The sequence below is a fragment of the Cardiocondyla obscurior genome, linkage group LG12, assembly GCF_019399895.1.
Source record: "Cardiocondyla obscurior isolate alpha-2009 linkage group LG12, Cobs3.1, whole genome shotgun sequence".
NCBI classification, from domain to species: Eukaryota; Metazoa; Arthropoda; class Insecta; order Hymenoptera; family Formicidae; genus Cardiocondyla; species Cardiocondyla obscurior.
This window is the reverse complement of record NC_091875.1, coordinates 5,965,621-5,977,233: the sequence shown is the minus strand read 5'-3', so window position 1 is coordinate 5,977,233 and position 11,613 is coordinate 5,965,621. Positions and strand designations below refer to the sequence as shown.

Here is an 11,613-nt window from a genome sequence, read left to right as displayed (position 1 = left end):
TCAAATTAAAAAAAAAAATCTTACACGCGACAATAATAATATTAATAATATGTAAATTTTTCTGCACAGAGTTTTTACTCTCGGCTCATTAAACGCGATGTTTGCGGATTTAATTAGGCGCGGCTTAGGCCATTATTCCTCGCGGTATCTTCGAGAGGCATTCTCCGTTCTCACTATCGTCGCTGTTCGTCAGCGGTGCGCGTCGCTTTCCTTGCACCGCTTGCCCATTAACCGATAAACGAACGCTACGGCGTCGCAGGGGACGGCCTAGATTTTCCCGAGTTTTCTCGCGCGGCCGTTTACCGCCGGCACATCGGTAATGCGGGATCGTACGGAGCGCGGCTCGAGGAGCAGGACACTCTCGCATGCTCTACGGCGTGGGAACGCACCGCGGTCGTGTATAAATTCGCTCTAGCGAGGCACAGCTCGCGAGATCGGCTGGAAAGGGAGGGAAAGAGGGACGGGAGAGAGCGAGGAGAGGACGGCGCGCGTGTACGATCGGTATGAGCAACGCTTGCTCGCTCGCTCGGCTCGGCTTGCGCAACTTCTTTTCCGCGCTCGCTTATCCCGCAACGCACTGTACCAAATTAATACAGTACGGCGCGTTCGGCTAAATGCCAACTGCTCGCAACTCGCGCGCAACAATTGATCGCAGCCGCCGTTCCGCGCTCCCGGATGTCCGAGCAATGTCATTCCTCTAACCGGTTGCGGAACACACTCCGCGGACCACGTCATTTAATCTGGTACCGTCGCCCCCTCACTCTTTTCCTCCCGAAAAAAAGAAAAAAAAAAAAAAGAGATTTGAATTATTCAAACTGAAGACCCAGTTGACGAGCACGGTAAAATTCAGTGATTCACACTGTCGACTGTAGTTAATTAATGATATAAATTTATTATATCATTAATATATATATATATAATATAAAATAAATATAATAATATGTAATATATATAATATAAGATAGAAACTTAATGATTTTATATTAGATTTGTATTACGAGAGCTCATTGAATCTCAATTAAACGCCCGCTAAATTATTTTTTGTTACATTTTCTATTTATCTTTATCGATACGGAACCCTGACGGAATGTTTCTTTGTTCTAGGTAGTCTGCGGAGGTCGAGGATGCGGTGGCGAATGGGGCGGAATCGAGGGCGCTGCGCTTTGTGAGGATACCTCGATCAGAACGATCCTAGCTTAATCCAAGAGATCCGAACGTGTTATCGAGATCAGCGTAAACCGAGTGCTGGCGACAACGAACGATAAGCGTACCACATTATTTCCATGGACCTGACGGAGGCTTTCGCGCCGGGAGGTGGCGGCGAGGATCTGCCGAAGACAGATTTCTTCGACTTCGTGGTGTCGCCGCCACCGCACTGCGCCTCGACCGATGGCGTCGTCTCCGACGAGGAGAGCTTCCTGCACCGCGGTGCCGGCGGCTGCCGCAGCATGACCGGCTACCTTCAAACTCACGATGACCACGAGGGCTCACACGGCGGCTCACCTTTTATCAAGGAAACAAACAACAATACGCTGACGGCGCTGCCACCCGTCTCGACCATCACCGGCTCGCTAGGCCACCATCACCAGCACCACGTGCACCACCAGGTACGCTCGCAACATGGGAACGTGCAAGCCGGCGACGCCACCGCCATGGACCAGTCCGAGTGCGATTACTGGGGCCAGGAAGACGAGAGCAAGGAGCAGACGTGCAATATTCTCTTGGAGGACCTCAACAAGTACTGCTGGTCTTCGAACGCGCACACCAACGACGGCGTCATTCACTCGGCCGCCGGCGGGCCCAACGACCACCACCAGGCCGTTGGCTCGGGCCGCGCGGGCTGCAACGACCGGCAAAACACTGACGGTGCCATTTATACTCTGACGGTGCTGAACAACGAGGCGAACTCAATGGACGCGCTTGACTGCTGCAAAAGCCCGGCGCCCGCGTCCAGCGACTCCTGGTCGTTGCGGCCGAATCTCGATCTGGATGCCATTCTGAGCATGGAGCCGTCTTCCGGCGAGCAGGATCACGAGGCGGCCAGTGGCGAGGTGCCCAGGAGCGTCAACGAGAGGTTTCACGGATCCGACGGTCGCGGCTTCACCGTGCCCTCGTCGCAATACGCGACCGACGACAGCGGATTCGTCGAGAGCAAAGAGCTGTGCGCCCGAGCGTCCTCGGCCAACTGTTCCGGCGACAATAATAACGACTGGAAGCTATCGGATCAGAATCTGCAGGAGGTCGCGGCCGCGGCGGCGGCCGCGGTCGCCGTCGGCGCCGGCGACTCCGCCGAGAGTCTCCTGAGAAGCGCTCTTCAGGGTAAATTGTACACTGGCCAGACTCAGTCGGTTTCCTCGTCCTCGCCGTCCTCGCAGGCGTCCACCATCTCGATGCCGGTTTCGGGAACCGCGAGCTTGATGGTGCCCGAGCAGCAGCAGCAGCAGCAGCAGCAACCGGAGGACTCCATGCAGACTTGCACCGACGAAGATCTACTACTCTCTCAGCTGGATCAGACGACATATCGACCGGGCGACTACGAGAAGCTTAAAAGCATCGCGAACGAAGTAGTGGAATCGTACTGCAGCCTCGAGCCTGTTTGCAACGTGTCGGCGACTACCACGGTGATGTACACGTTAGACCCGGCGAGTGGAAGTCTAGGTACCATCACGCTACCGGCCGACCTAGCTCAAGTGAGTACCGTGACGGTAGTCACAGCTGCTCAGCAAGATGTTTTGCAGCAGCAATCCGCTCAACGAACAGACGTGGACCAACAGCAGCAGCAGCAGCAGCAGCAGCAACAGCAACAGCCGCCGCCGCAACAGCAGCAGCAGCAGTCGAATCAGCTGCAATTAACTTCCAGCCGCGTGGGCGTCACTTCTAAACCGCCGAAGAAGTACGTAAGACGCGCTAACCGCAACAGCAACAACGCTAACGGTGCCAGCAACGGTAGCACCGGCACGGAAACTAGCAACACGAATCAACAGCAAACCGGAGGCTCCGGTGGCTCGCCCGGTAGCGTACAACGCAAGGAACGCTCCCTACATTACTGCAGTATCTGCAGCAAGGGCTTCAAGGACAAGTACAGCGTGAACGTGCACATCCGGACGCATACCGGCGAGAAGCCGTTCGCCTGCTCGCTCTGCGGGAAGAGCTTCCGTCAGAAGGCTCACCTGGCCAAGCACTATCAGACTCACGTGACTCAGAAGCCCGCCAGTATCCAACAGACCGCCTCTGGAAGCGGCGGAAACAACGGGAACACCAGCCCGACATCAGAGACCACTGCCACCGCCGCGTCGCCCGCCATCGCCAGCAGGTCCCAGGTCGCTGTGGACCCGACGGGAACTACTTGCAGCCCTCCCAGTTAGTTCGCGAAACGCAAACGCGGCTACAAACGACGAGCGCGGTCACCCGCGCTTTCTTTCGTATTTTTTTCTGGGGAAAATATGACGGCCAAATGAGGCCTCGGCTTTCTTAACGTTTCCCGGTTTTAATTTCTTTTTATACACGAACACGGTTTTGTTTCCATGATGGAAAACTCCGAGCCAAACTTGCGAAAAGGAGCGAACCATGACGAGCGCATCGCACACGCGTATCGGGATGTCCAGAAATAAATTCGTGTGCTTTTAAAAAGCACACTTGTCGAGGAACTGTTTAAAGATGAATCTAATCTTTGTTACTTAAGTTAGATATAAATTAATTAGTACAACGTGATTAAACTCTTACTCAGGCGAGTTGATTCAAATTGTTTTAATTAATTTTTTATCCAGCTACTGGATTTTTTTACTAAATCAGATTTAATTTTAATCGTCGTATCGCAAGGAGAATGTTTTGAATGCGATACAAATTTGTACAATTAAAAATGTTCTGTGACATCCCGCGTATTAACAAAAAGTCGATCGAGGTTTACATGGCGAAACGACGCGACCGAAGAGTCGCTAATTAAAACGTTAATTAAGAACTTAGAACATTGCGAGATTATCTATCCTAACGGCGACAATTTCGTCGCTTTTTGTATTAATTATTAATTAATTATGGACGGTTAGGAGGAGCCAGTCGCTCCCTTTCTACTAACATGACATCCGTGAAATTGTTGTTCCTACGATCATTCAATTACCATTAATGACAATGGCGACAAAAACGACGACTACACTGACGCCGACGATAAAGACAAGATGATGAATGTTTATAGGCTAATTGACGATTTTATTATATTTAATAGCCACGAGATATTAACGTTGAAGATGTTTTATAAAATAAATTTTATATAAATATATATATATAATTATATACATGGATGTTCCAGAACCACCAGATTTTCTTGCTCAAAGACATCTTCGATAATGAAAGAAGAATTTTTCTTTAACGAAAGTGTGAAAAAAAAATCTAAATATTCGTTCAGTAAATTATATTTTTAATACTATATTTATATAATATTAAATTTTTTATATTACATAGATTCGTAATTTATTTGAAAATTTAAATATCTTTTTAAACAATAAAATTTATTTGGCACTTTTGTTAAAGAAAAATTAATTCTTAATCGTTCGAAGAGTCAAGGAGAAAGACGTCTCGTCGTTGTGAAACGCTCCATGTATACAGAGAGTAGATTAGGCAGTAATTTAGATTGATAAGAGCAGAGTATCGAGAGGAAGACCCTTTAATAAGTAATTAGTAGCATGAGCTGTGATTTAGGTACATACTCAACGAGCGGTTTAGAGCGAAGCGAATGTAACGAAATGCATAAGTGCTGTTCTTTCATTGGACCCCCTTTAATTCTTTCTTTTCTTAAAAAAAAAAAAAAAAAAAAAAAAAAGGACGAAACCGCAACGACGATTATTTGCAAAAATTCCGTAAAACATCAGGTGTATCGTAGAATCGCCGCGATCGATTGCCGCAAGAATCGCGTCTGCTTTAGGTCATTTCTTGCCTGATTTATTCGCAAAGTAAATACGAAAGCTATCGAACGATTGATTAGAGCCGCAGATCTTAATAATAGATGTAATAAATATAAATTACAATTAAGATAACCGACGCGATTCTTTCGGCCGCGATCTCGGTGGCTGCAGCAAACGTTTTAATCACGATGTAATATACTTGTTTCGGCGAGCGCGGCTGCGAAGAGACGTGCGAAATCGTTGCGGGGATTCTCCACGGATGCGCGCTCCATTTTCTGGGGAACCCGCGACCCAAGCGTCACGGGGGTCAATTTCCGAGGGGCCGCCTCGGGCATGCATCGCGAGAGATTCGACTAGTAATTACAGATTACGTCAATGCTGCGTTACGTGCGTGAGCGCTTGTCGCACATACGCGCGTGCACACGAGCCCACGGCGGCCGCGGCTCCACGCTGTATCGGTGAGCGGCGATAAATTTACCTCACTTACGATATGACGGTGATTTTATTCACCGCCCTGTCAGCGATTCGTTATCGGGATAATTAATTGCCGCCGCCGTAAGAGCGAAGCGAGAGGCGCATTTAAGAGGCGCGACACGGCTTTTATCGACAACCCGGCTTCGGTCTCAGATTTAACTAAAGTCCGCCCTCCTTTCGAAGAGAGTCACGGTTTCGTGTAAAAGTAACGCCTTGCGATTAAAAGCGTTTGCGAAATACCGTCGAGGTAGATTTATTCGAGTTTTACCGCCTCGCGACGTCCGTGGCGCGCCGAAATTACGAGCGATCGGGATACGTCGGCGAGGAAAATCGTGTCGCATTCGTGGAAAAGTTAGAAAGTCTCGCATGATTTCGCAGTCGCCTCTCTTTGCCGATTCTCGCCGGTTTGTCTGATTTGCGTAATTCGTCATATATGCGCAACATATTGAGACTATTCTTCCATCGTATTGACGCTGATACTCAACCGAAGACGCAAGCGGCATTGAAAGCACATCGTCAGGCATCGTATCAATTAATTTGTTAACAAATAGCCACCAACGATACTGCTCGAAACGAAAATTCTTACAGTGGATCAATTGTATGATAACGTACAGCCAGTAAAATAGAAGTGATATTTAAATTTATTAAATTACAGTCGATTCACCGAAAATAGAAGAACAGAGATTAAAAATAATACGCTTGTTGCGCTAAATCTGATATTAACAGCAGACCGTCATAATTACAGTCAAATATCTAATTTTAATATTTTTGCCGCTTTAATTCCGTCCCCTTTCGTCCGTTTTAAAATTCCGCGTTTATACATTACTTTGTGCCGCCCATACGAAGTATGTTTAAAAAAATTAAAAAGCCGTAGATTACTTCAGTCTTATAAATTACGTTTGAAATTATTAAGTTTAGGGAATGTTATTTTCTTCGAAATTAATAACTATAATTTTATCTGTATTATTTTTAATTGCTGGACAAAGCAACCTCAATTTTTCTTTTTTTTTTTTTTTTCCAAGCAAACAACTTAATTGGAAGCGAAGTGGGTCGTAGACTGATAGTAGGGCACCTTGGTGTAAGGGCGGCAGCGCCTCGTCACGTCTAAGTTACTTAAAGACCGCGATGATGAGAGCGACCTTATAAAGAATGTCTGAAACCTCCGACGTATCGGTGCTGCAGCTTTCACCAATCTCGTTGAATCGCGGCCCGCCCTAATCTCGCCTCTAATCAACCGCACGTGGCGAATCGTGCACGTGATCGATCCCTCAACCTCGCGATCCCGAAAGGAAAGCGGCATTGCGACGATTCACAAACGCGGCGTCTTTGAAATTTAACGAGTCTAAAAGACTTCGGAACGAGGCTTTTCCTCGACAATTTTATATTTGTATATACATATAATTTTTTTTTTCTTTTTTATCGTGAAACTTTTATACATAAAACATTTTTTATATTCCTTTTCAATTATTATTTTTACCTTTTTATTTGCATTACTTCAAGCATAAAATTTTTTCTAATATATTTAAGTTGAAGGTGTTCGACTGGGGATTTCTCTTATCGTTGAAACCTAATGACACGATAGGTTTAATACCGTTAGCCTAGGCGATTGTTTAAGCGCAAGCTAGTTAACCTTCTGAAGGTAAGACAAAGGTGTGGCGTATGCCTCGTCTTACAACAATGATCTCCATAAATGGAAGATTGCGCGAAAAGAGCAATGCAAAGGTCAACGCGAAAGAATCGCGTGACGCAAATGAAAGAAGAAAACGAGTTGTCGATAGAAAAAGAAAAAAAAAAAAACAATCGCGAGCAGTCGTAGGTAGCAATCTTGCTATTTTTAAAATTACCAGACTCGCGGATATACCAACAATCTAAACGCGATAACATCAATTTGAGCGATATCGTAGGATTATTTGCAGCCTAACGATGTGTCGAAACAGCCGCTTCGTCGTTCGCACCACGTATAAAGAAAATACTCATCGGCATCTGCGGGATGCCCGATTCCTCCGACACTCGAAGAACCCGGCGAGATCGCCCGGATCTTTTTTACCCCTACGTTCGAGACCCGTTCTTAAAATCAATGTTACTTTCTTCTCAGCCTATACTTTGCCTAGCATGTACGTACGTAGAGCTAATCCTAGGAGTAACGTGGCGGCTGCACGGCCCGTTAAGGATCCGAATCCGAATCCCGAGGTTACCATGGTAACGAGAACGTAAATGTAGAAGACGTCCTTTCATCCCTCCCCTACTTTTTTTTTTTTTTTTTTTTTATACAACGCGATGCATAATACTCAAAGCGGTTGAGGGCCGCGCGACGAGAAAGACGTAGATTAATTTTTTTTTTGACGGAAAGAAAAGGTCGACGCGCGCATCCGGGCCGAAACGCGAACCGTTCTGAACTATCGTTCTCGATCGCGTACCAAAATCGGAGCCGAGGAGCTCCATTTGGCGCGGGATGCGCGCGGAAATGTAAGTCTCTTTACACTCCGAGAAAGTTAACGAGATATATTATATATTACGTACAGGGTGACCGCATGCCGGCAAGAAATATCTCGGCGACAGACTATTTCAACTTCGAGTCGACTGCTCGTTTCCCTATCTTGCGAAAATTCAATTTCTATAAGTTCAAATAAAATTTAATAAGTAATTAAATAAAGTAAAAAAAAAAAAAAAATTTACTTGAATTTTGAATGCGAATTAATTGAAATCGCGCCGAGGAAAGCCGGCTCTAAGTTCAGAAAGTCTGTCGTTGGAAAAAACTATCGGTGATGCGAAGATCCTGTACGCGCGCCGGCCTATCCAGTACAAAAGCAGATCGTTATGATATTTTATTATATCACGGATTATTGTGTTATGTGAATAATTACATTTTATGTTGTTAACGAAGTCGTAATATATATAAATATAAATATACATGTTTCTCTCTTTTTATACGTAAAAATTTTGCAAATATATGTGATTTTATATATATATTATATATATTTACATTATATATATTATATATATAAATGTATGTACATGTATGCACGTGCGTTAACGTCGATATCTCTTTCACGTCTTGTGTCGCTCTTTCCTCCCCCGATTCTCTTTCTCTCAAGGCTCGTCTTGGAACTTTATGTAAGAACCGTTGTGTTTTATAATTTAGCGATAATAAGATTGTTCTTCCCTAAAGCCAGCTGTTGCTTTCCACTTACGTCAAGGCTCAGATAACTCTCCTTTGCGACGTCTTGCTAGCTTTGTTTCCATCGAGGGTTCGAACCAAACCAGAATCGCGCCAAAGTCGGATAATTAGCCAATAAATCTAATTGGTTACAACGGCAATAAAATTAATTTATTTTATTGATATAAAAGTTAATATATTTACTGACTAATTACTAAACTTTGATCCAACGCTGGCCCGATTCGTAACCCTCGGATGGAAACCTAGTCTTTGTTGCTTAATAAACGTCGAAGGAGGATAAAATGACGTCACAAGGAAAAATTATCTGCGTCTCGATGTAAATAGGTAGTGATTAATTACACAGTGCGAAAGAATAAGCAACGGAAGTAGGAATGAGAGGTCTGACTTGATCGAAATTGAATTTTGGACCAAGCGGATGATATTTTATTTTCACTTTTGTCGCCTGTTCGTTTGCGTCGTGTAAAAGGCTTAATTTCAGCGATCGACATTTTTACGTCGACACCAAGTTGCCGAGTGCAATATGTGTATAGCGAAAGACTTTTTGTTCAGCCCGTCGACGAGGATATTTAATTAATATAGATAACAGAGAGAAAAAAAAAAACGACGTTTAATGAAAGCTCCCCGAGGAGCCCGAATGAAACGGTGGCGTCGACTTACGGGACACCGTTTAACATCGCGATGGAATTGCAGGCGATTCGAAGCAAAAGTCGTATGTTTCTCTAACTTGTGGATTAATTACGAATTAATTAATTAATTAATCGCTCTCCGCTCTTGTTAGTTTTGCTATCTTAACGTCTTGGAGAAGCGGCGAAAACATTTCCGAGGTATCCTCACGCGAGCAGGAAAAGAAAAAAAAAAAAAAAGAAATCTTAGATCGTCCTTCGGCAGGATACTCTTCGCTGTTGCTCGCGATTAAACGGAAAGAAGTCGAACGGCGGACCGGCACGGTAATTTAGAGATTTAGACGCGAAGAAATGTACCTATTATTTTTGTACTTAGTTTTAATAAAGGTTTATATGCTTTTTTATAAAAAAAAAAAAGAAAAAAGAGAGAGAGAAGAGAAGAAAAAGCATGTGAGATGCGTGATACTTGACCGATTCAATTATATTTTCGCGGTATTAATTTTCTTGGCCCTCCCGTCACCGACTTAGCTGAATTGGGAGACGCTGTCTCGCCATCGCGGAATTTAATTTTCCTCCCCCCAGCAATGAACAGTTACATCGATAATAAGCGTAAGAAAAATCATGTTGACTTACCGAACTGAATTGACCATCACAAGAGCATCCAGGCCGCAGCCTCCAGGATCCCAAGTCGGTTCGTTGTACCTTCGTTGGCGTTGTCCATTTTTCGAAGATCTCCTTGAACTCCTTCACGTTAACCCGAAGAAGCACGTCCTCACTCACACATTGATTGATTGAACAGCACAATTTCCATTCACCTTTCCGTTCTTTTCGACGTTCGGAATAATAACGGCCTCAGTTGCACACGTAATGGCAGCCGTGCTGATTGCCACCTGCGGCCGGCTAAATGTAGAACGCGCTGATTGGCTACCAGCTAGGAACTTCGTACGGAGTTGGGAACTATACTATTTCGTAGCCAATCAATGTGCTCCAGCCCCACTAATAGTGTTCTTGGCGGTAATTCGCAAGTGCAATGAAACCTACGCGGTGAATTTTGAACTTATTAATGATCAAAGTAATTAATTACAATTAAAATGTGCGCTCAATGCGGTTAATTCAATCAAATTTTTTAAAGAATTTTTTGTTTTGTAATACAAAAAATATCTTTTAAAAACATAAACAACGAAAAACTTTAAAATACAGTTGCAAAATATCAATTGACAAAAAGACAAAAATCGCTTTAGATACATTATAAAAACTGAATTTGGTTTGAGATCTAATTGCGTAATGCGTCATATGTTCGAAAGACCAACGTAATATAAATTAAATTTAATAATTGTATTTTTTCACTTAAACGGCGAGATATCACTGACTTCTAGCATTTAAAATAATTTATTTATTAATATGAATAAGAAGGTGTTATAGCAGTAGAACATTATCGACGAATCACGGTTAATTATCCTTAATAACAATTACTTTTGTTGCAACGCTTGTGTGTACGAGCTCACTTTTGTAAATTATTGCGTGTTATCGGCAAAAATACACGTCGCGCATCGTGCGTCGTCGATAATCCATTCGTAAAGATAGAATACAAAATATCTTTCGAACTTCGCACGAATTTGATCATTAGATTATCCGCGCACTTAAAAGTATCCATCTGCGAAATCAAAAATCACGAGGAGCTATCTCTCACTCCAATATACAGAATAAGTCGATAAAATGCAAAAAGAAAACAAATCTCTCTGATCAAAATAAAAAATCGTCTTTTTACAAACGTCTAAAAATTGCCTTTCGATAACTCATTCTATATAATTTCCGACAAAATAGCTCACATCGCATAAAAAGCTGTTTCTCTTAATTACATTATCGTGACTTAATTATTCGTAACAAGCTCTATGATTTTTATATAATAATCTTTCTGTTTATGTATAATAGTTTTTCATTCCTTTTACAATTTTTATAATTACACATGATAGAAAAGAATAAATGCCTGTAATGCATTTCTCGAGATTCTGATTAGATTTCGAACGAACTAGTCTGAATGACTCGTGTTAATCAATTAAACTTGCATAGAGTGAGAAGTTTTGTTTACAGTGTAAAATATTGTCAGTGGACGGGTCATTCGTCATAAATCGTTTACGATATTTGCTTTTGGCAGCTCTAGCAGATTAGTTTAGGACACCGATAATACGCAATCAAAATTTTATGTAAAAAATGATAAATATTTGCACGAGATAAGTGTAAGTGTTTCTCGATATAAATTTAAACTAACTGTTACAATTAAATACAATCGCAACGACGCCATATGAAAAAAAGGCAACTGTATAACAACGTGCAACAGTGAAAATAATGGGGTACCGTGTTATAAATTTTCTCTTTTCAATTTGATCATACAAAATTAAATTAATTAACTTCTCTCACGGTACATATAAATAATTACCTCTGA

At 43.1% G+C, this 11,613-nt stretch overlaps 1 protein-coding gene across 1 annotated transcript; it reads left to right on the top strand.

Moving 5' to 3' along the window:
* The first annotated feature begins 242 nt into the window (after positions 1-242).
* LOC139106797 (protein sister of odd and bowel) lies at positions 243-3,365 on the top strand. Its single transcript, XM_070663773.1, has one exon. The coding sequence runs from the start codon at positions 1,284-1,286 to the stop codon at positions 3,363-3,365; it is 2,082 nt and encodes a 693-aa protein (XP_070519874.1). The 5' UTR covers positions 243-1,283.
* The last annotated feature ends 8,248 nt before the right edge of the window (positions 3,366-11,613 follow it).

Bases quoted from the DNA above. Each gene is read 5' to 3' on its own strand.
- LOC139106797 (XM_070663773.1), top strand. From the start codon at position 1,284: ATGGACCTGACGGAGGCTTTCGCGCCGGGAGGTGGCGGCGAGGATCTG.